This window comes from Hemicordylus capensis, chromosome 6 (genome assembly GCF_027244095.1).
Source record: "Hemicordylus capensis ecotype Gifberg chromosome 6, rHemCap1.1.pri, whole genome shotgun sequence".
Classification (NCBI taxonomy): domain Eukaryota; kingdom Metazoa; phylum Chordata; class Lepidosauria; order Squamata; family Cordylidae; genus Hemicordylus; species Hemicordylus capensis.
The window spans coordinates 155,558,068-155,581,245 of record NC_069662.1 but is presented as its reverse complement, the minus strand read 5'-3'; the positions used below and the strand labels follow the sequence as shown (position 1 = coordinate 155,581,245).

The 23,178-nt window shown below is 43.5% G+C and overlaps 1 protein-coding gene across 1 annotated transcript in view; it reads left to right on the top strand.

Annotated features, from left to right (window-relative positions):
• Positions 1 to 4,738: 4,738 nt before the first annotated feature.
• The window catches only part of UBE3C (ubiquitin protein ligase E3C), a 92,250-nt gene continuing 73,810 nt past the window's right edge, over positions 4,739 to 23,178 (top strand). Inside the window, exons 1-7 of the mRNA XM_053262578.1 lie at positions 4,739 to 5,133; positions 14,296 to 14,349; positions 18,881 to 18,955; positions 19,969 to 20,115; positions 21,403 to 21,518; positions 21,870 to 22,027; positions 22,874 to 23,027. Of these exons, the coding sequence (XP_053118553.1) occupies positions 5,068 to 5,133; positions 14,296 to 14,349; positions 18,881 to 18,955; positions 19,969 to 20,115; positions 21,403 to 21,518; positions 21,870 to 22,027; positions 22,874 to 23,027 (770 nt within the window). The 5' untranslated portion in view covers positions 4,739 to 5,067. The remainder of the gene's footprint in view (positions 5,134 to 14,295; positions 14,350 to 18,880; positions 18,956 to 19,968; positions 20,116 to 21,402; positions 21,519 to 21,869; positions 22,028 to 22,873; positions 23,028 to 23,178) is intronic.

The following is a 23,178-nucleotide window of genomic DNA, read 5'->3' as shown; positions in this document are numbered from 1 at the left end:
ATCTAATAAATTGTCTTAATAAAATTTATCAGCTGAATTAATCAGGTTATAAAATGATGACTGTGTGTGATATTTCTTACTATTTGATTTTTTTTTCTTTAAGTATTGAATGAAAAATTTATGAAAACAATTAAACCTGTCACTAACAGAGTCAGCCTCTCTGCCTATAGTTTTAGGTAACAGTAAGTCACTAACGACTACAAGATTATAAAGGAAGCTCAGGAAGTGTTACATTACAGTTGTAAATTACCACTCAGAACTCCACTAATTCCAAGTTCTCCCCTGGAAAGGAGGCTTCATTTCCATGGCTGCCAAAGCCCCAATTGCCATTTAAGAACATAAGAACAGCCCTGCTGGAAGAGTATAGCTTCTTGCTCTGGCATCAATGCCATATGGTAACCAGATTGAAATGTTGGTCTTCTTATGAACAACAGGTGCTTGGAGCATTTCATGTGCAAAAACCAAGTTGATAGTGATGATTTGGTCAGGAAGGACAAGAAAAAAGAACCCTGCCCCAGTTATTATCAGGATTATTTCTAATTGGGAACATGCCTATAATTATAATGAGAGGCAGGTGTGTTGAGGGAAAACTTTTATATTGCAAAACACAGAAGCATAGCCAGCTAAAAGTTGGGGAGGCACAAAAATGTGGGGGGCAGCTTTTCTGGCATCTTAAGACAGTGTTCAAGCAACATCCAGTTATTTAAACAAATACTTGTTTGTAAAAAATCTTGGGTGGGGAACAGAGAAAATTGGGTGGTGGACCTTGCCTGCCTATGGATCTGGCAAAGCCCCTAGGTGGGGTTGGGAGGTGTCAAGATAGAGCTGGGGGCAGCAGTCAGAGGACAAGCCAGAGCTGTCCCGGGTTGTGACGAGTTTGATTCAGGCTCCTTCCAATTCGAACCAACCCCAGGGACTTTGTTCTGCTGTGATGCTTTCAATGGGTTCTTTGTGGACAAAATCTCCTGTATTCGGGCCGACTTGGACTCCACTGTTTCTGAAGAGTCTATTAAGGTGGTGTCCAGCAATCCCTCTTGCACTATTAGATTGGATCAGTTTCAATCTGTGATGCCTGATGACGTGGACAAGCTGCTTGGGGCGGTGCGGCCTACCACTTGTTCTCTGGATCCTTGCCCAACTTGGCTGCTTTTATCTAGCAGGGAGATTGTTGGGGATGGCTTAGTTAATATCATTAACTCATCGCTGAGGGAGGATAGGATGCCTCCTTGTTTGAAGGAGGCAATGATTAGACCACTTCTTAAGAAGCCTTCCCTAGATCCCTCAGTGATGGACAGTTATAGGCCAGTCTCCAATCTCCCATGGTTGGGTAAGGTGATTGAGAGAGTGGTGGCTAAGCAGCTCCAGGCAGTTGGAGGAAACCGATTATCTAGACCCATTTCAAACTCGCTTTAGAGCAGGCTATGGGGTTGAGTCTGCCTTGGTCGGCCTGATGGATGACCTTTACCAGGGAATCAACAGAGGGAGTGTGACTCTGTTGGTTCTTTTGGATCTCTCGGTGGCGTTCGATATCATCGACCATGGTATCCTTCTGGATCGCCTGGGGGAATTGGGGATAGGAGGCACTGCTTTGCAGTGGTTCCGCTCCTATCTCTCAGGCAGATTCCAGATGGTGGAGCTTGGTGACAGTTCCTCTTTAAAACAGGAGCTATTTTATGGAGTCCCTCAGGGCTCCATTTTGTCACCAATGCTTTTTAATATTTAAATGAAACTGCTGGGTGAGGTCATCAGGAGATTTGGTGCACGGTGTTATCAGTATGCTGATGACACCCAAATCTATTTCTCCTCATCATCATCTTCATCATCAGGAAATGGCATTCACTCCCTAAATGTCTGCCTACGGGCAGTAATGGGCTGGATGAGGGATAACAAATTGAAGCTGAATCCAAGCAAGACGGAGGTGCTCATTGTGGGGGATCGGAATTTAAGGGATGAGTTAGATCTTCCTGTACTGGATGGGGTTACACTCCCCCAGAAGGAACAGGTACGCAGCTTGGGAGTGCTCTTGGATCCAGGCCTCACCGTGGTATCTCAGGTGGAGGCTATGGCCAGGAGTGCTTTCTATCAGCTTCGGCTGATTCGATAGCTGCATCCATTCCTTGAAGAGAATGATCTCAAAACAGTGGTGCATCAGCTGGTAACCTCCAGGCTCGACTACTGCAATGTGCTCTACGTGGGGCTGCCTTTGTACATAGTTCGGAAACTTCAGTTAGTCCAAAATGCGGCAGCCAGATTGGTCTCTAGAGTAACCCAGAGAGACCATATTATGCCTGTCTTAAAACAGCTGCACTGGCTGCCAACATGTTTCTGGGCAAAATTCAAAGTGCTGGTTATTACCTTTAAAGCCCTGAACGGCTTGGGTCTGGGTTACCTTAGAGAGCACCTTCTTCTGTATGATCCCCATCGCTCATTGAGGTCATCTGGAGAGGTCCGTCTCCAGTTGCCACAGGTACGTCTGGTGGCGACTTGGAACCAGGCCTTTTCTGCTGCTGCTCCTGGTCTATGGAATGCACTCCCAGCAGATATTCACAGTTTAGGCTCGCTGTCAGCCTTTAAGAGAGCTCTAAAAACCTATTTATTTGGCCTGGCCATCCAAGGCTTATAAAATGTTGTTGTTTTTAAAAGTATTTTAATTGGTTTTAAATAGTTTTAATCATTTTTGAATTGTTTTTATATTGTTTTAGCATTGTTTTAATTGTGGGCTTTATGTCTTTTTAAAAGTTTTTGTACACCACCCAGAGCCTCTGGATGGGTCGGTTTATAAATGTAATAAATAAATAAATAATAAGCCAAGAACCAGGAAACAACTGTTGCTCAAGCAAGGTCTTGGGTGGCCTAGGATACAGCTTCTGTGTATGGCTGTGATACAGATGAGACTTCTTGATGATCAAGTTGGCCCCAGTCAACATTTACATATGCTACTTGGGTACGCTCTGATCATAGGAAATAGAGGCACATAGGAAGCTCTTTTATACCAAGTCAGATCCACCTATGGCCCAACTAACTCAGTATTGCCAACTCTGACTGGCAGTAGCCCTCCAGATTTAAGACTTTAAAAAAAAATCTCTACCTGGAGATGCCAGGGATTGAAATGGGAAACTTCTGCATGCAAAGCATGCTCTGCTATTGACCTACAGTGCAGCCCCATCCCCTTGCTCCGATTTATTTCCCTTGTTCATGGTGACAAGGCCATAAGAGAAGAATAAAGACTTTGCCCCTGCCAGATGGGCAAAGAGGGGCATTTTGAAGTGGCAGGTCTCTCTCATTCTGAGGAGGGGGAAGTAACAGCCCGTATTCAGTCCAGTATAGAATTGCTATATACATCACCAGACCTAATGGTGCAGTGGGGATGTCACTTGCCTAGGGAGCAAAAGGTTGTCAGTTCGAATCTCTGCTAGTATGTTCCCCAGACTATGGGAAACACCTATATCAGGCAGTAGCGATATAGGCAGATGCTGAAAGGCATCATCTCATACTGTGCAGGAGATGGCAATGGTAAACCCCTCCTGTATTCTACCAAAGACAACCACAGGGCTCTGTGGTTGCCAGGAGTCAACACACCATCTCAGTGGCATGCACCCCCACACAAAATAGCATAGCACCCAGTGGCTGTGGGGGTCTCCCTTGTGTTTCTTTTTAGGCTCTTTCTGTGAGCCGCTTTGGGAGAGGGAACTATCTTCTCATTCTTGTCGCTATGTGAACCACTTTGAGAACTGTTGTTGTTGTTGAAAAGCAATAGAGAGGAGCTAGATGATGATGGATGATTAATTAATAATAACAATAGTGAGGCAGGGGTGGATAGGCCCATCATGGTCTTGTGATCCCTTTGCTGAGTGGACAACAGATAAATGAGGGGCTGCATGCAATGATAAAACGTCTCAAAACAGCACACCACACAGCCCATGAAACTCTTGTCTTGACTCTCCCCACCTCCCTCACTCTCTGAACCGAACTAACAGCTGCAGGCTTGAAAACCGAACAAGGACACTCTTTTTGGATTCACTCAAAGGGGGCTGGGGAAAAAAATCTTCCTTCTAAAACCCAGCTGCTGTTTTGGGGCTGCCCCTCAATGAATAGGCAGGAGAGCTGGTCTTGGGGTAGCAAGCATGACTTGTTCCCACAGCTAAGCAGGGTCTGCCCTGGTTGCATCTGAATGGGAGACTAGAAGTGTGAGCACTGCAAGATATTCCCCTTGGGATGGAGCCGCTCTGGGAAGAGTAGAAGGTTTCAAGTTCCCTCCCTGGCAACTTCTCCAAGATAACGCTGAGAGAGTGAAGACAATACTGAACTAGATGGACCAATGCTCTGACTCAGTATATGGCAGCTGCTCGAGAGGAAGCAGGCGGACGACTCTCTAGCCTTTTCTTCACCAGGCTTTTTCCCCCTTTCCCCAGGAGGAGGAAGACAGCCCTACACGCCAGCCTAGCTGAAGCCAGAAGAAGGCTGGGCTGAGGGAAAGCAAAGAAGAGGCGGCTAGGAAAGAGCGGAAGCCGGACCCACAGCTCCAGCCCCGCCCCGCCGCCTCAGAGGCTCCACCCCTGCCATCCTCTCCATCACCACTGGGTGGGCGCGCGCCGGGGACGCGAGCCGCGAGCGCGCCCGGGCCGTCTGCGAGGCGGGAGCGCGCGGAGAGAGCTGCAGTCGGCGGCCATCTTCTTTCAGGAACCGGCTGATCCTTCCCCCCCCCCCACTCGCAAGTCAGGCACTCCCCCCCCCCAAGCGAGCCCCCTTTGCCCCTCACGCCCACCATACTGAGCCGCGGCTGCTGGACAGGAGACCCGGAAGGGAAGCATATTGGGAAGAGGAGGCAGCCTCCTCGGGCGGCGGCGGAGGTGGAGGGAGCCTCGGCTGCCGGCACTAGGAGGCTGCAGCAGCAGTGGGGCGAGAGGGGTGAGGCTGGAGCTGGCGCTTCCTCCTGGTGCTTTGCCCCCCCTCCCCGTCCCGCCCCCGCCTCGCTCTCCACCGGCAGCTCCCTGCTGCCCGCCCGCCCGCCTAGGAGGAGGCAGCAGCGCTGCTCTCTAGATGGGAGGTGGATAAGCTGGAGGAACCATGTTCAGCTTTGAAGGGGAGTTCAAAACCAGGCCCAAGGTGTCTCTTGGAGGAGCCAGCAAGAAGGTAAGCCCCTCGAGCCCTGCGCTTTGTCTCGCCTCCTGCAGCAGCCTCTCCCTGCGGCTGCTCCCCTCCTTCTGAACCCTCTCCCCCACCCCCCGCCCTGCCTAACTTGGATCGCTGCACCCAGAGAGGCTTGGTGGGGCCCTGCTGCGAGGCAGGCGTGACTAAGGTGTATCTAAGGAAACCTCCCCCCTATTCTCATGCCCCCCCACCTATCCTTTGCTTTCTCCCCCCAAACCAAAACACTCCTCCAGATCTAGGACCGAGGCCCTTAATTGCTCCCGGTGTCTTCCAGCAACATGCTGCTTCTGTTTCTGTTGTTATGGGGAAGTCCTGGAGAGGGAATTCATTTGCGGCTGATTGCTTTAGAGTATGTTGTGCGGAGAGTTTAAAAAGAGAAGCTGGATGGGCATGTTTTGTGGCGCAAAAATCCTCACTAACAACACACTGCACACAGAGAGAGAGAGAGAGAGACCATTGGCCCACTTATCCAGGTTTCCCTAATGCAACTTTGCAAGAGTCTCCTTGTGAGTTATCGGGTCACACTTGTGACACCTATGTAAATTGTTGCAAGGGAGGCCAGAGGCAGTAAGGAGCAATGAATAGGCCATGTTGCATAGGGCTACTGTATAACGTAGGGGGAAAGTTATAGCGACCTTGAATGAGGGGGTTTGCTTAGGAATTTAGTGCCTAGATTCCTATATAGTACTGGAGTTCAATATCTGTTGCTTTTTATGTAAGAAAAGCCCAAGCTGGATGTGTCAAACATACTGGACAGCAATGGATGGATTTCCCCTTGAATTTAGGTTTCTCTTTCTTTTTCTTCCCAACATTCTAATTGAAAGAGAGATCTGTTTGATACTGATGTATTACCAGGATACCCACCCAAAATGTCCATATGCAGTACAGCAGCCACCTATAGTTTCCAGAATCTTTTAAAAAAGGATATTCATTGGAAACGAGGCGCTAATGCACCTGTAACTTCAAATAATATAATGTAACTTTATATATTATGGATTAAAGTTCTTTGGGTGGTTTTTTTTTTTTTTTTTAAGTATCATGACTCAACAGTAGCACAATTGAACTTGGCCTTATTTCAGATCTCTTTTCTGTCTTGGAGTCATTTAGAGGCCTTGTGCAGATCACTGGTTCTCAGCTTCAGTTTCCTGTCTGCAATGGGAGTAACAATACCTACCTTCCTCAAAGGATTGTTATGCATAGGTTCTATAGAAACAGGTTTGCCAAAGCAATTAAAAGCCAGTCATTGCTCATGTTTGTAATGGTAACTTGATGCGTATTAATATTTGCTCATCCTTTAAGATTGAAGTTGACCTAAAATCAAGAACTGATTAGGCTGCTTTAAAGATGTCCGGGTGATAAATCTAAGATCTAATGAAATAAAATTGTAAAGCTAATTTCCATGCTGAAAGTATTATATCAATTAATAAGAATGAAAACATTTTGATTTTGCAATTTTTTTTCTGCCATTGAAAATATTTAGAATAATTGTATACAGCTTTTCTACAAATAAATTCATAAAGTGGTTTATGTAGCAAAGGATTGAGAAGATATTTCTATGTTCCAAATAAATTAACAAACTTTTTTTAAAAAAAGTGAGGACACTTGCAATAGCCACTGGGAGGGACACTGAGCTGGGATGAATTGGAATAATTGTTCTTCCCCTGCTAAATATGAGAGCCATCACTTTCAAAAGATGCTGCTTTGCCCACTAGTAGGGTACCCAAAGGATTTGATATTAAATGTATCAAATGAGGCTTTTGAAGAATATATTGATCTAGTCTGTGATAAATACCACAGCATACACTTTGCTGTGCAGGATTATCTAAGGCACATCTTAATGAATCAGATGCACATCAAAAATATATTAAGTATTTGTAGCTCTTTATCTGAATTATGGAGGAACTGCCTCCTTCTGTGGATGCATCTGATGGCTAAAAGCCATTTATGCTCATTAGATCACGTACATGGTATTACATTGTTTTGTGCACTAGAGATAGAATAAATCTTAATGTATAAAAGTGGCAATTGACAGAGCATGGCCTGCCTTTCAGGAATGTATTTTAGGTCTTTTACATATTTTGGCATCAGATTATGAAGGCATAAATGGCATTGAAACCACTGTTGGATTTTAAAGAACAATCCAGCAATGTGGAGTATGATGTATTAGTATGATGATATACTTAGAAAAGGTCCCATTCAGGCTTTGCTTACCCTATTCCCATGAATCAGGTTTAAACTGCCATCCTGATTACGAAAATCTGCTATTTACCACAATGCTAAGATTTAAAATCAGTGACTGACGTACTGATTAGGGATGTGCACGAACCAGGTTCGCACACTGGCCAGTTCAAAGGTTCGATATTTAGTGTGTGTCTGCTTTTAAGGTTGGGGGAGGGTACATTCCCCCCCCCGTGCCATGTTTTCCTTGCCCGTGCTGTTACCTCAAAGTCCCTTAGGGCAGCAGCATAGCTCCCTGCCGCCCCGTTGCCCTCTTTACCGGAAGTAACCGGAAGTACTTGACGCACCTTCATGCATGTTCACGCACCCGAAGATTGCAGTGTGCCCACGTGCCGAGCACATGCAGGTGCATCGAGTACCTCCGGTTACTTCCAGTAAAGAGGGCAACGGGGCAGCAGGGAGGTACGCTGCTGCCCTGAGGGACTTTGATGAAAACTGAGCACTGGTGAGGGAGACGGAGCAAGGGGGGGAGTACACCCTCCCCCACCCTTAAAGTTGCCCCACCCCCGCTGTCGAACCGGCCCCCACTGGTTCCGTGCACATCCCTAATACTGATATGTCAGTGACTGACATATTGCTCAGTAGTGCAGTACTACCCAGGAGTTTCAGTAGGACTTCCTCTAGTGAATATAGTCAGGATGTCAGCCAGTGAGCTTTCGCATAACTGGCTGTGCATAGGATTGTAGCCTGAATATGTTTGTTTAACCTACATATTGGGAAGCGCAAGACTCCAGTTAAAAAGTGGGTTGATTTGATTTAAATCAAATTGATTTAAATTGCTTCACAGAAGGACTCAGTTTTAATGATTTAATCACTATTTAATCATCATTTTCTATAAAGGTACATTCTTGTTGTCTAATATAACCAATATGTAGGTTTGATTTTTTTTAGAAGGTAGGTACACACTTTTCACAATGCTGTTTCAAGCAGCCAGGCCTTGCATTTTGTTGTTGCACTGTTTGCATTTTGCATGCATGCCTTTCTTACTCATACAGGAGCTTCATTAAAATATTCCCAAATGGGGTCTCTTTTACAGCCTGCCATAATAAGTGTTTCCCTTCAGCAATGAAGGATGAACAAATAATCATCAATTTTTATCAACCTAGTTTTTAAAAAAATGATTAGGCTCAACAACTTATGCCATTCATATTCTTCAGTCTGGTTCATACAGGCATTGTTGCTTAAAGGTAAAGTGTGCTGTTGAGTTGGTGTCGACTCCTGGCAACCACAGAACTCTGTGGTTGTCTTTGCTAGAATACAGCAGGGGTTTACCATTGCCATCTCCCGCGCAGTATGAGATGATACCTTTCAGCATCTTCATATATCACTGCTGCCTGATATAGATTTGAACCGGCAACCTCTGGCTTGCTAGTCAAGTCATTTCCCCGCTGCGCCATTGTTGCTTAGGTGGATTAATTTAAATCAAGGCAACTTTAAATCACCAATACAATATCAGTTTAAATGACTGATTTAAATCAAGTTTCCTATTTTGAAATTTATATATTTCTTGTCATACTAAATCGTTGCTATGACATTCAAAATATAGCCTTTATAGAACCTAGAAGAATTAATCCCAAACCTTCAGTTATGGATCTCACATGCACTATGAAATTATCTGCTTAGGGATCAGAGAAAGATTTCAGTTTGTTGTGCTCTATACACATACAAGGATACTAAGCAAGGTAATTTTCTTGGAGACTAAGGCTGAAATCCTGTGTATATTTGGAAGTAATCCCAGTAAACTGTCAGATTTAGCTCTGGAAAAGATCTGCAATAACAATAACAACATCAACACACTGAAGTTAAAAGAAAAATTGGAAGTGAATACATCAGGAGAGTCAGAAAAATCCTAAAGTCCAAACTCAGTGGCGGGATCACCATATAAGCCATAAACACTTGGGCTATACCTATTATCAGATACACTGCAGGGATAATAGACTGGATCCAGGCAGAGTTAGAGATGCTAGATCATAAGACCAGGAAAATAATGACCATCAATCATGCTCTGCACCGCCGCAGTGATGTAGATAGGGTATACCTCCCTCGCAGCTCAGGTGGAAGAGGAATGCTGCAAGTCCATCAAACAGTAGAGCAGGAGAAAAGAGGCCTTGAAGAATATATCAAGGACAGTGAAAAAGATGCACTGAAAATGGTCAATAACGCGAAACTATTCAACACCAATGAAAGAAAGCAGGCCTACAAGAAAGAACAAGTCAAGAAACGAGCAGAAAAATGGAAAAATAAGCCACTGCATGGTTAATATTTGCACAATATAACCAGAAAATCAGACATCACCAAGACCTGGCAACGGCTTAAGAATGGCAACTTGAAGAAAGAAACAGAGGGTTTAATAGTGGTTGCACAAGAACAGGCACTAAGAACAAATGCAATAAGAGCAAAAGTTGAAAAATCCACAACAAGCAGCAAGTGCCGCCTTTGTAAAGAAGCAGATGAAACCGTGGACCACCTAATCAGCTGTTGTAAAAAGATCGCACAGACTGACTACAAACAAAGGCATGACACGGTAGCAGGGATCATACACTGGAACATCTGCAAAAAATACAAGCTACCTATAGCCAACGATTGGTGGGACCATACAATTGAAAAAGTGGTAGAAAATGAAGATGCAAAAATATTATGGGACTTCCAACTACAAACAGACAAACATCTGCCACACAATACGCCAGGTATAACTGTAGTCAAGGAGAAGAAAAACAAGTTAAAATAATCAACATAGCAATACCAGGGGATAGCAGAATAGAAGAAAAAGAAATAGAGAAAATCACAAATACAAAGATCTACAAATTGAAATTGAAAGGCTGTGGCAGAAAAAGATCAAAATAATCCCAGTAGTAATTGGCGCTCTAGGTGCAATTCCAAAACAATTTGAAGAGCACCTCAACACCATAGGGGCCACAGAAATCACCATCAGCCAATTACAAAAAGCAACTTTACTGGGAACAGCCTATATTCTGGGACGATATCTATAATAATAACAGCAACAACATTGATAATAAAATTCAGCCATCCCAGTTCCTTGGGAAGGACTCGATGTCTGGATAAAAGAAACCAGTCAATAACACCTGTCTGACTGTGTAAATAAATAGTAATAATATAATATAATATAATATAATATAAAATATGTACATGGTGCTTTTCAACAAAAAGTTCTCATAGGAACATAGGAAGCTGTATAGGAAGGACCAGATCATTGGTCCATCTAGCTCAGTATTGTCTACCCAGTCTGGCCGGGGCTTCTCCAAGGTTGCAGGTGGGAGTCTTTCAGCCCTACTTCGGAGATGCCAGAGAAGGAACTTTGAACATTCTGCATACAAGTATGCAAGTGCTGTTCCCAGAGCGGCCCCATTCCCTAAGGGAAATATCTTACACTGCTCACATGAAATCTCCCTTAGCAGAGGGGACAACTCATGCTTGCTACCACTAGCCACCTGATGGCACAGTGGGGAAATGCCTTGACTAACAAGCAGAAGGTTGCCAGTTAGAATCCCCGCAGGTACTATATCGGGCAGCAGCAATATAGGAAGATGCTGAAAGGCATCATCTCAGACTGCGCGGGAGAAGGCAATGCAAACGTTGACCCTAGATCATGTGTGGAGCATTGGTGAAAACAACGGTATCTTGTATGGACTGAAACGTTTTCTGTGTGTACCAGCTGAAAACTTGCATAAATACAGGACTGTGATCCAAGGTAGCTGGAAGATTTATAGGTAGATTCCTTCACACTTTCTCACCCTCTTACAGCTTCCTTACAAGCTCTGTAAATATGGTTTCACTTTTATTTCCACAGATTGTGTTTTCCAGGAAACTGGTTTATTAGGTGGAAGCTCCCTATAAGAACCTTGTAACCATGAGATCTATTTGAGCATAGCTACTAAGTCCCTCCTTCCTTAGTAAAGTGGGACACAAAAATGGTTTATGAAACTATGCATAAGTGGCTAGATAATTGCTTATCCCTCTTTCATAATACTGGAACCTATCCTCATAATGCTAGAACCCAATGTCAGTCCTTCATGAGTTTGTTGGAGCCCGTGGCTATCTCCCCATCTTACCGTATTTGCCTGAATTGAAGACGACACTGAATTTAAGATGACCCCCCCCTTAAAAAGTAGAGATTAAATACAGGTTATACCTGCATTTACTCAAAAGAAACAAGACTCTGAATTTAAGATGACCACCTGATTTCTAATTTCAAAATACTTGGATTCAGGTAAATGGCAGTGAATTCCATAAATTAATGTCGCACACTGTCTTTCTTTTGTACGCTCTGAATGACACCAAACTATTTAGGGTAGTGAAATCCAAAATAGATTGTGAGGAGCTCCAAAAGGATCTCTCCAAACTGGATGAGTGGGTGACAAAATGGCAAATGCAGTTCAATGTAAGCAAGTGTAAAGTGATGCATATTGGGGCAAAAAACCCCAGCTTCACATATGTGCTGATGGGAGCTGAGCTGTTGGTGACTGACCAGGAGAGAGATTTGGGGGTTGTGGTGGACAGTTTGTTGAAAATGTCAACTTAATGTGCAGCAGCGGTGGGAAAGGCCAATTACATGCTAGAGATCATTAGGAAGGGGATTGAAAATAAAAATGCTAGTATTATAATGCCCTTATACAAATCTATGGTGAAGCCACATATGGAGTATGGCATATAGTTCTGGACACTGTATTTTAAGAAAGATATTGTAGAACTCAAAAAAGTGCAGAAGAAGGCAACCAAGATGATCTGGGGCCTGGAACACCTTCCTTATGAGGCAAAGCTACAGCATCTGGGACTCTTTCCTTTGGAAAAGAGGTGACTACGGGGAGACATGATAAAGATAGATATAGATATATATAATTATGCATGGAGGAGAGAGAGAGAGAGGACAGCCACCTAATGGTGCAGCGGGGAAGTAACTTGCCTAGGGAGCAAGAAGTCGCTGGTTCGAATCCCTGCTGGTATGTTTCCCAGACAATGGGAAACACCTATATCCAGCGATATAGGAAGATGCTGAAAGGTGTCATCTCAGTCTCTGTGGGAGATGGCAATGGTAAACCTCTCCTGTATTCTGCCAAAGAAAACCACATGGCTCTGTGGTTGCGAGGAGTTGACACTGACTTGACAACACAACTTCACCTTTAGAGAGAGTGGAGAGAGAGAAATTTTTCTCCCTCTCTCACAACACTAGAACCCGGGGCCATCCCATGAAACTGAACGTTGGGAAATTTAGGACCGTACTTCGAAAAAAAGGAAGTACTTTTTCACACAGCGCACAATTAATCTATGGAAATCTCTGCCATGGGATGTGGTACTCACCACTAGCTTGGATGACTTTAAAAAGGGCTTAGACAAATTGATGGTAGGGATGTGCACAGAACCAATGACTGCCCGTTCGAAGGTGAGGGGGGATAGCTTTAAGGACTGGCTCTCCCTGCCCCCCCCCCCCGCTGCCGTATTCCCCCCACCAGTGCTGTCATTAAAATCGGTCCCACGGGGTGGCAGCATACCTCCTTGCCGCCCTGGTACATCATGGACCGGAAGTGTCCGGAAGTGTCCGCTGAATGGCACAGTTAGCCCCCTCCCCACCTTCGAACTGGCCAAACCGCCAGACTTTTAAACCGGTTCAGAGGTCCATAAAGGGCCTCCGAACTGGTTCCAGGCACAACCCTAATTGATGGAGGACAGGTCTATCAATGGCTACTAGTCTGCCCTCAACTCCTGCTTGTGGGCTCCCCAAAAGCATCTGGTGGGCCACTGTGTGAAACAGGAAGCTGCACTAAATAGGACTTGGGCCTGATCCAGCAGGGCTGTTCTTATGCATCTACTGCCAATTGATTTGATTAGGGAACCAGTGTCATTTCCTGGCGTATTCTATTTAGTAGTGCCCAGCACACGCTGGCTTCCAGGAACATTATCAGCACAGCTTGAGCTGCCATTGCCCACAGAGGCATGGTGAAAAAATGGTAAAAGAGAGAAATAATCCAACACTCTTGCAACAGGCGAGTACAAACACTTGTGGGCGGGTAAGTTTTTTTGGCTTGATTACAAGATGGGTATAGGGGATGCATATAGGATCCTTTTGAGGATGGAAGAGCATACTAAAATTTGCCGCTGCCATCAGCTCACTAGATGGCCTCAGGCCACTTCCCCTCAGCCTCAGTTCCCCAGGGGCAATAATACTTAACTTACAGGGTTACTGTAAGGATCACAAGAAGATAATAGGACATGCTTTGCGCGCTCAAAGTGCTATACAAATGCTAACTGGTTACATGGTTCTTAGAGAGAAGCCATTGCATGAACTTAAAGTAATCTAGTTGCAACATATATTTACTGGGTAACATGCATGGCTTAATTTCTACTCTGTATACTGATTTCTGACACTCTTCTATGTAGAGGGAAATCACATAGGAAGTTGCCTTAAACAGAGTCAGATCTTTGGTCCATCTTGCTCAGTATTGTCTACATAGACTGGCAGCCGCTTGCCAGGTTTTCCGTTGGGTATTTCTCATCCCTAGCTGTGGAGATTTATGCGGATTTCATGCATATATCTGTTAAGTTGGAATAAGTCCATGTTGATTGATTTGGTTGATTTGCGTGTGACTCAATAATACATTACATTAATAACTCTATTTTAAAATCAGAAATGGAAGAGTTATACATACTTATATTGGTAACAAGGACCATGAGGTAGACAGTAGACAAGATTATACGTTTGTTTTGTTAAACTGTTTGTCTTGGGTTCAAGCACAGAGAGGAGATGCATCAAGTTTCCTGCTTAACACTGAGTGGTAGATGTGTTCTTCTCAAAGCAAATGCCTGTTTTTCAGCGATATTTCCCTTTATACAAAAAAATCCAAATACATTTTATTCAGATGAAAGCAGTGCATCATGTTTGTTCTTTTCTAGGAGGAAAAGGCATCTTTGTTACACCGCACGCAGGAGGAAAGACGGAAACGAGAGGTATGATATAAGTACACCCTTATAAAATAGGCATTGCCAGTTGAAATTGTGTTCAGTATTTTTCATTTTATTTTTTTCACTGTATTAGCTGTGAAAAAGCATAACAAGAATCTGAAACTAACCTTAAACTATGGTTTAAGTTTCTGGTTAAACTGGAAGCCTAGTTTAGCATTAGCAGTGGGGTAGAGTCAGTGCAGACGTTTCCCTTAACTGCTATTTGCTCTATTAGGTTTAGGCTGCATGTATTGACAAAACTATTGGAATAGTTCCTTCTTCAGCCCACCTTACTGTTTTTGTAGCTGCTGAATTTTTGAAGTTTAAAATAGTTTGGGGGTGTGTGTGTTTGTGGGTATACCTGTGTGTATTATATATATATTGCTGAAGTCCCATTTTGCTGAAATGGCAATTGATTTTTAAGGAATCAATGCAAATATGATTCCTTAAAATTCCTAGCTTGTATACTAATCCTGACTCAGCAACAACAACAAAAATCAGTGGAAGGGTTGATTCACATGATCGGTTTGCCCTGCTAAAGTGGTATGTGCTGTGTCAATATTTTCAGAGTTGCATGAACGGGTGTGATGATTCAGCAACCTTGACAGGCAGTTTTGGATACAGTTATGTGCAGTGCTGCCCATACTTGAGAGAGTACATATGTTTACTGGTGGAATCGGTGATTATGAATCTATTATTCCCAGTACTGCAGAGTGTGGTGATGATGATGTGGTTGGGTTTCATGCAGTTGTTGTAACTGGATTAACTATAACTAGCTGGGCCGAGTGCAGAGCATCTGTGCCTCCAGCAGGCCCACCCGCCCGCCGCTGTCTTCTTCCCCCGCTGGCCCACCACCTTTTTCTTTTTCTCCACTCCCCACTCTCTGGCAGGTAGGCCAACTGGCCTCTTCTCCCTTCCCCTGCCCCCCGGTTTTTGGCTGGCTGGCTTTTTCTCACCCACCCGGTACTTTCTGGCTGGCCAGGTGCCAGCTTCTTCTGTCCGCCACCTTTCCCCCCGCCGCTTTCTGGACAGCCAGGCTCCGGCTTCTTCTGCTTTCTGGCTGGCCAGCTGGCTTCTTCTCACCCCCACCCACGCTTTCTGGCCGGCTGAGCGCTGGCTTCTTCTCCTGCCCGCCTCTGCTGCTTTTTGGCCGGCTGGCTGCCGCCACCACCATTTTCTTCCCTCCACCCCTCCTGTGGCTATCCGGCAGCTCTCTGAACTCTTGCAAGAACTGCCATTCATGGGATTAGCCACGGGTATGTCTTGATTGATTGATTAAGTACCGTCAAGTCGATGTTGGTTCCTAGCAACCACATAGATAGATTCTCTCCAGGATTATCTGTCTTCAACTTGGCCTTTAAGGTCTCTCAGTGGTGCATTTATTGCTGTCGTAATTGAGTCCTTCCACTTCGCTGCTGGTCGTCCTCTTCTCTTTCCTTCAACTTTCTCCAGCATTATAGACTTCTCAAGGGAGATGGGTCTTTGCATAATGTGTCTGAAGTATGATAGTTTGAGCCTGGTCATTTGTGCCTCAGGTGAAAATTCTAGATTGATTTGTTCTATGATCCATTTGTTTGTTTTCTTGGCTGTCCATGGTATTCTCAAAAGTCTTCTCCAGCACCAAAGTTCAAAAGCGTCAATGCTTTTTCTATCTTGCTTCTTCAAAGTCCCGCTTTCGCATCCATAGAGTATCACGGGGAAAACCATTGTCTGAACGATTCTAATCTTTGTAGGTGTAGACATATCACGGCATCTAAATATCCTTTCCAAGGCCTTCATTGCTACCCTACTAAGTGCTAGTCTGCAGCATATTTCTTAACTGCTGGATCCTTTACTGTTGACGGTCGATCCTAAACGGCAGAAGCTATTCACCACTTCAGTGTCTTCATTGTCAGTTCTGAGGCTGGTTGCTGTACCCGTTGTCATTAGTTTAGTCTTCTTTACATTTAATTATATTCCTATTCCTTCACTGTGCTCCTTGACTTTCATTACTAGAGTTTGCAGATCATCCTCACTCTCAGCTATCATGTCATCAGCGTAGCACAGGTTATTGATGTTTCCTCCAGCTTTAAAACCATGCTCATCTTCTTCCAATCCAGCTTCTCTCGGTATATGTTTAGCATATACATTGAGTAAAGGAGAAAGTATACAGCCTTGTCTTGCTCCTTTGCCGATCTGGAACCAGTCTGTTTCACCATGTTCTGTCTGGACTGTGGCTTCCTCTCCTGCATATAGGTTTTTCATGAGAACAATGAGATGTTCTGGGATGCCCATTTTCCTAAGGATATTCCACAACTTGACATGGTTGATGCAATCGAAGGCTTTTCTGTAGTCAATAAAGCACATATTGACTTCCTTCTGGTATTCTTTGGCTTTCTCAATTATCCAGTGTGCCTCTGCAATGCTGTCTCTTGTTGCTCGGCCTTTTCTGAAACCAGCTTGAACATCCGGCATTTCCCTTTCCATGTAGGGCTCTAATCTGCATTGGATTATCCTGAGCATTATTTTGCTAGTATGGGAAATTAAGGATATTGTGCGATGGTTTGAGCAATCTGTTAAGTCTCCCTTCTTTGGTATGTCTTAGAGAATTATATATAAAGAAGATTGTGGAAACGGTTTGTTTATTGGCCCTAAATAATGGCAGCTCATTTATAGGCAATGCAGTTGTTAAGGTTTGAGGCAGAAAATGTGCATTAAAAGCAAGGATTCTGCATATACATAGAAATGGTTTCTGTTCTATTCCTCAGATATACTTCTAAACATATTACATGTGTCTGTATATTATGTAATGGAAGAAAATATCAAAATCAGACAGCTTTTAAAAATTAATGTTATGGAATTGCATTGTTGACCTCGTGCTTCCACCTTGCAATTAATGGGTCACTAAAGGACAATTATGTATTATTGGATTAAACCTGTGCCTGTGGAGCAGAGGAATGTAACTATCTTGTGTTGTAATTGAGTTGTGCAATACCAAAAATCAGTTGTTGCCCCTCTTGGTTAAAGTTAAAATGTTTTCCGTGTTCGCAGTCCAAACTTACTGGTAGTCTTCCCTTTCTGGGGCTAGACCTTTCTTCATTTGGTTCCCTTTCTGTTGTCTTCATCGTTTTCCTTCACATATCTGTCCCTCACAGATACAGCCATGGTAACTTGTAAAAATCTACATTTTCTGTTGGGAACCCCAACTCACATATATGTTTGTATGATCTGTTCCATTGTCTGGTCCCCAGATCACTAGGAAGTTTCTGGTCAGCGTTCTGAGTGACAGCTGTGCAAAAACATGGATAGTGGATATGGAATGGAGGAGTCGTTGTCTTAGTTAGGAGAGACAAGGAGTTGTGTAGTATGCTGATGTTGTGAACAGTGGGAAACCCTGTCCAAACCTCTGTTTTAGCCTTTTGTAGCACATTAGTGGGTTGCAGGACAGTGGCCGGTGTCACTCTAAGTCTGCTTCAAAAGTGGGGTGTTTAAACTCCTTGCTTTTGGAGCAGATTCATCCATCTCATAATGCACCAGTCAACTCTGCACTTTTGAAGCTGACAATGTGGGGGCCAGAGGAGTCAAGCTAAAACAAACAAATAAACTACACAGCACCTTTGCTGTTGCAAAAAAGGCGGGGGGGGAGGTGTGTCTGTGTTGGGAGGGCAGTGTGACCAACTGTCATTGTTTTATAATATAAGTATTTCTCAGGATGAAAAAGTCTGGGAAATACTGTTTTATTTGGTTTAAGTCTTCAGCATAAGGGTTAGGAACTTAGAGACGTGTGTGTGTGTAAGAAACAAACTGCATTATTTTCTCAGATTCTGCAAGAAATGCTTTATTACATTGTATGGTAGTCTTGAAGATGTACATAGAACAAAGAGAACTCTAGTAATAGCAAAGGAGAGTGCATGACATCAGTGTACAGTTTGAAAAAAGCTCCTTGCTCTTAATAGGTAGCAAAGCGTGTGTGTGTGAAATGTAAGTGAAGGGTGAAGAATGGTTCAAAGTCTTTAAGCATAAAGGTTCCATGGCCCTAGATTTGCTTAGGCTACTGCATTGTATCATGCTTTGTAGGTACAAAATGGACTGAGCTGTGACAATTCTTATTCTGCCACTTGTGTTTATCTGCAATACTAATGGAGAACTTGGTAGATCCCAGGTGCCAGGAAGCCATGGTGCTTAGAAACATAACTGTGGTGCCTAGACTAGGGTATTTAGAGGCAGAGTTGTTTTACCAAAATCTCAATTTGTCCCAGGCAGCCCTGTTTCCGTTCGAACTATGCTACTTGAAAAGAGGATAAAGAGCATCCCATTTACCCTCCTCCTTCACAGTAGCTCACTAAATCTGGTAATTTTGTCTATTTTCTGGCTCCTAGAGCTAAAGAAGAACTCACAAGGTCTATACTAATGCAGATGTTAAATATCTTTTGAAGGAGCCTGTGTATTCAGGGAATTCACAAGTGCTTTCCTTGAAAAATGTCTGTAAGTTGTTTTTTTAAAAATTATTATCTACAATGCAGCAAATTTTATTTTGACCTTTGTCTTATCTCCTTAGGAAGAAAGGAGAAGGCTGAAAAATGCAATAATCATCCAATCCTTTGTACGGGGGTACAGGGACAGAAAACATCAAGTAGGCATTTTTTGCATGATTTAATTTTTCTAAGAACTTTGAATTTGTGCAGTAGATTGCAATGACAGCAGTCTGTTTGTTGCTGTTGTCACTATTGCAGCCCTCCTCCTATTGTGTTGGACATTGGTCCAGATCCCGTGGTCCTACTAATGTGCTGAAACAAGTTTCCACAAGTGGATCTCCTGTGCTGGGTGCCTGAAAGCTGCTCCTGCTCAGTGGGGAAGAGGAGGGTCTATGTCTCATAGCCATGTTGACAGCCCATAGCTTGTATGTTGGGCATCATGTCGGTGCAGCATGGGAAACTCTGGAAGCTGGTTTTCAAGATGCTTAGGGACTGGGTCTTGGAGATGCTGGGGGCATGAAGGAACTCTACACTTGTCCTTTGTACCCTGGTCTCTATAAAAGTGCAGTAATATGCATTATGATGGAACCTGAGCATCTTCATATGGATGCTAGTATTATCTTTGGGGGAAACACATCAATGCAGTAAATACTGCAATAAAATGTAAATCTACTAAAAATTCTTACCTGTGAACTGATCTTGTTCTTGGTTCATCTGGCTTTCAAAATGAATCTCAGTTCTTCACTTGAAATTCTAGTTTGGAGAGTTCCTCAGTTTCCATAGAATATATGGAGCTGATATGTAGAGATGATGGCAATTCTAGATCGGGTTATGTTTAAAATTATGGGAAATTCCATGCCCAAACTCTGAGTGTTGGTGTCTGATCCTACTATCTTAATATATAAGCCAATCTTATGATTGTATAAGCACAAACCTCGTTTATTGAAATATTGATGTTGAAGGAAACTTTACAGTGTAGTCCTATGCATACTGGGACAGTGGGTCATACTTCCAAGTAAACATGCATATGTTTGCTCTGTTAGAACCTAATTTCAACTCATGCAATTATTCATTTTGTGACTTACTTAGTAAATTACATTTTCAAATTAGTATATTGAAATCCTGCTTGTGTGTCCTTATTTCAGTAACTTAATTTATTATTTAATTTAAGTATTCCATTCAGAGGAGTGAATTTGATCACTGTGCTAATTTAGCACAATCTGGAGGAAGTTTCTCCACGGCCAATGGAGCAAACCTGACTCTTCTGGTGCGCCAGCTTCTGTTTTTCTATAGACATAATGAAGATTCTAAGCGTTTGGTAAGTACTGAGCTTTGACTAAGAAGATTCTTTTCAGTTTCTTGAATGTTTTTAAACTTTAAACTGCTTTAGTTATTAGAAGTATGTGAGTGGCTTAGGTTGCTTCCTCTTGCATAGAATGGCCTTTAGGCATCCACCCCCCTTCTCAAAGAATCGCCACAAAAGTCTCCCAAATTGAATGGGGGAGATATCGGGCATGATGCTGTCAGCCAGAAAAAACCCACCCCTCTCCTGTGTGCCCTTGGACACTAGTTCAGTTCACAAGTAGTTCAGTTCACAGTTCACAAGCCAAACCATGGTTTGGATATTGAGGCCTTGCCTCAGTTGTGTGTGCTCCCTCCTTCCACCTCATGTGCTCCACTTTCCTACCTGGTTCAGGCAAACTGTAATTTGCCCAATTTAGATACCACTGAAAACAGTGGCTTGCCTGATTTGATCATCTTATCTGAACTGGCCTTTTGCGCGCGCTTCACATCTCCTCCAAGAAGGAGGTCATCGGCAGACTCTGCAGGTGGGTGTGCGTCCCACAGCCCCGGGACGGGAAGGTGAGAGGGCTGCTGTAACTGCAGCTGTGGTGGTGGCGGCGAGTCTTTTGCGCTGGGCCCCGCGTGCGCTCCGCTGGTGGAGGGCAAGGACGAGGTGCTTCTTGCAGTGCTAGGGCGGCGGAGGGAAAGGGGCGTGCTCGCGGCTTGGGCCATGAGGGGCTGTATCTCCCCCGAGGTGGCTGGAGGGCTGGCGGCAACAGTGGGAGCACATGGGTCTGTTTGTAGGCATGCACGTCGCGGAGACGTGAAGCGTACACGCAATGTGCGCGCGCAAAAGGCTTATTGAAGCCTTTTACATTTGCATATGGAGGAATAACGAATGTTCTTGTAAATAATGGGCAGAAATCTTTTACTTGGGGATCTTTGTTGGGAGGGGAAGGGGAGGCAGGGCTTATAGCCACAATTAAGCAATTGCGGGGCGGGGGGATATCCCTGGACCTCGAAGGAGGTGAGTCTGCCATCTAGGTCAAAGCTTGCTCTGTGCTCTCGCCCTTGTGCCCTTCTGAAAAAGAAGGCCATGGGATGTGGGGGCAGGGGCCCAACATCTCTTTTTGTCTCAGGGCCTACTCTAACCTTGCTGTACCCCTGACGGAAAGGCAGAGTAGTGCCTTTTCTTCCCTGTTTTGCTGCATGCGTTTACCATTAAGACCATCACTCTCAATTTCACACAAAAAACAGCATTAACATTTTAAAGAATGTTGTAGCACTTAAGTTGGTTGATGTTCTTGTTTCTTCCTTTCAGATATGGATATGTCAAAACTTGATTAAACAAAATTATCAGTTTGTGAAGCAGCTCGATGGCCCTGACAAACTTACATGCCTATTCCAGATAAAAAGGCTGTTGGGGCTATGTTGCAGGTAAAAATAAATTAATTAAAAGATGCTGCAGAATAAACCATGGACCTGCTGCTTAAGTAATTCACTTAAGGTTGCAGATGTCTCTTCAATGTGTTAAATGATCAGCATGATGTCTTTGACTCCAGTCTGCTGTATGGGCAGCAGCAGAGCACCTTGGAGTGGATTACTGGTGGGAGGGCAGAAACTCCTATACTTTACCAGTACACACTTATTCTGTGACCATTTGCAATCAGGGATCACAATTTACGTTTCCTTCATAAGTCTGAAGTGTGCAAACTCATTTCACTGTTTGCTTATTAGGGTTGTATTAGGCGGGATTTTGGTTGAATAACAGATTTTATTTCATTGCAGATTGCTGCAAAACTGCAATGATGACAGTCTGAATGTTGCACTTCCCATGAGGATGCTTGAAGTATTTTCGTCTGAGAATACCTATTTGCCTGTTTTACAAGATGCTAACTATGTTGCATCAGTTATTGAACAAATCTTGCACTATGTGATTCAGAAAGGTTAGTGTAATTGTTGACTTTCAGAATTGTATTGAATTTTGAACATGAAACTACTATCAGCTGTTTTTGAGCCACATGTAGCAATAGCAATAGCACTTACATTTATATACCGCTCTATAGCTGGAAGCTCTCTAAGTGGTTTACAATGATTTAGCATATTGCCCCCCAACATTCTGGGTACTCATTTTACCGACCTCGGAAGGATGGAAGGCTGAGTCAGCCCTGAGCCCCTGGTCAGGATCGAACTTGTAACCTTCTGGTTACAGGGCGGCAGTTTTAACACATCCATTACAATGTGTTAAGTGAAGTATATACCTTGATGTCTTAACTTCTAAACATGCTAGTTTTTGCAAAAAGTTATTTGTTAACTTTCGACAGACTGTTGTCACTTTGCACCTAGTTTCTGCATTTTGTTTTAGAGAATACTAACTCCTTGTGATAAGCTAGAGGAATTCCTTTTTGTGATAATGAACTCATAGAATATTGGGCCTATGAAAGATTAAATTTGATAGGTGCTTGAAGAGCCAGTGCTTTAATTAACACCGTTTTGTGTTTGTAAATAAAACTACTACTGGATATGTTTAACTAGATTAGTCAGTTTGCATTTCCTGTTTCCCCCCAGTTTAATTTCTATACGGCTTGAAATCTAAGTGAATCTGGCAATGTGGGTTTAGGCCCACTTATACTGCAGTTTGTAGGTTTTGGGGATGGCACAAGGATGGGGTGTGTGTGTGTGCACACTCACACTGCAGTTGTCTGATCCTTGGCATAGATTAAAGTACTTACTCAAAAATTAATTTGTACCTTAAAATAGGCACACATACTTAGGTTGTGTTTTTGTTTCAGGATACTACAGGTCCCTTTATCTGCTAATAAATAACAAGCTTCCATCAAGTATTGAATATTCTGATGTCTCTCGGGTTCCTATTGCAAAAATATTGCTAGAGAATGTTCTGAAGCCATTGCACTTTAATTATAGTTCATGTCCAGAAGATGCCAAGTAAGTGCAGGACTCCTTTCTGTTCCTATGGATTGAATTGGGCAAATGTGCACATTAGTTTAGTGTTGAGTGTCTGCTTACTGTAGTGCTCCGTAGAATTACTAAATCTTTCTAGAGGCTTCTAGTCTTAAAATGACCTCTAAGTGCTTTT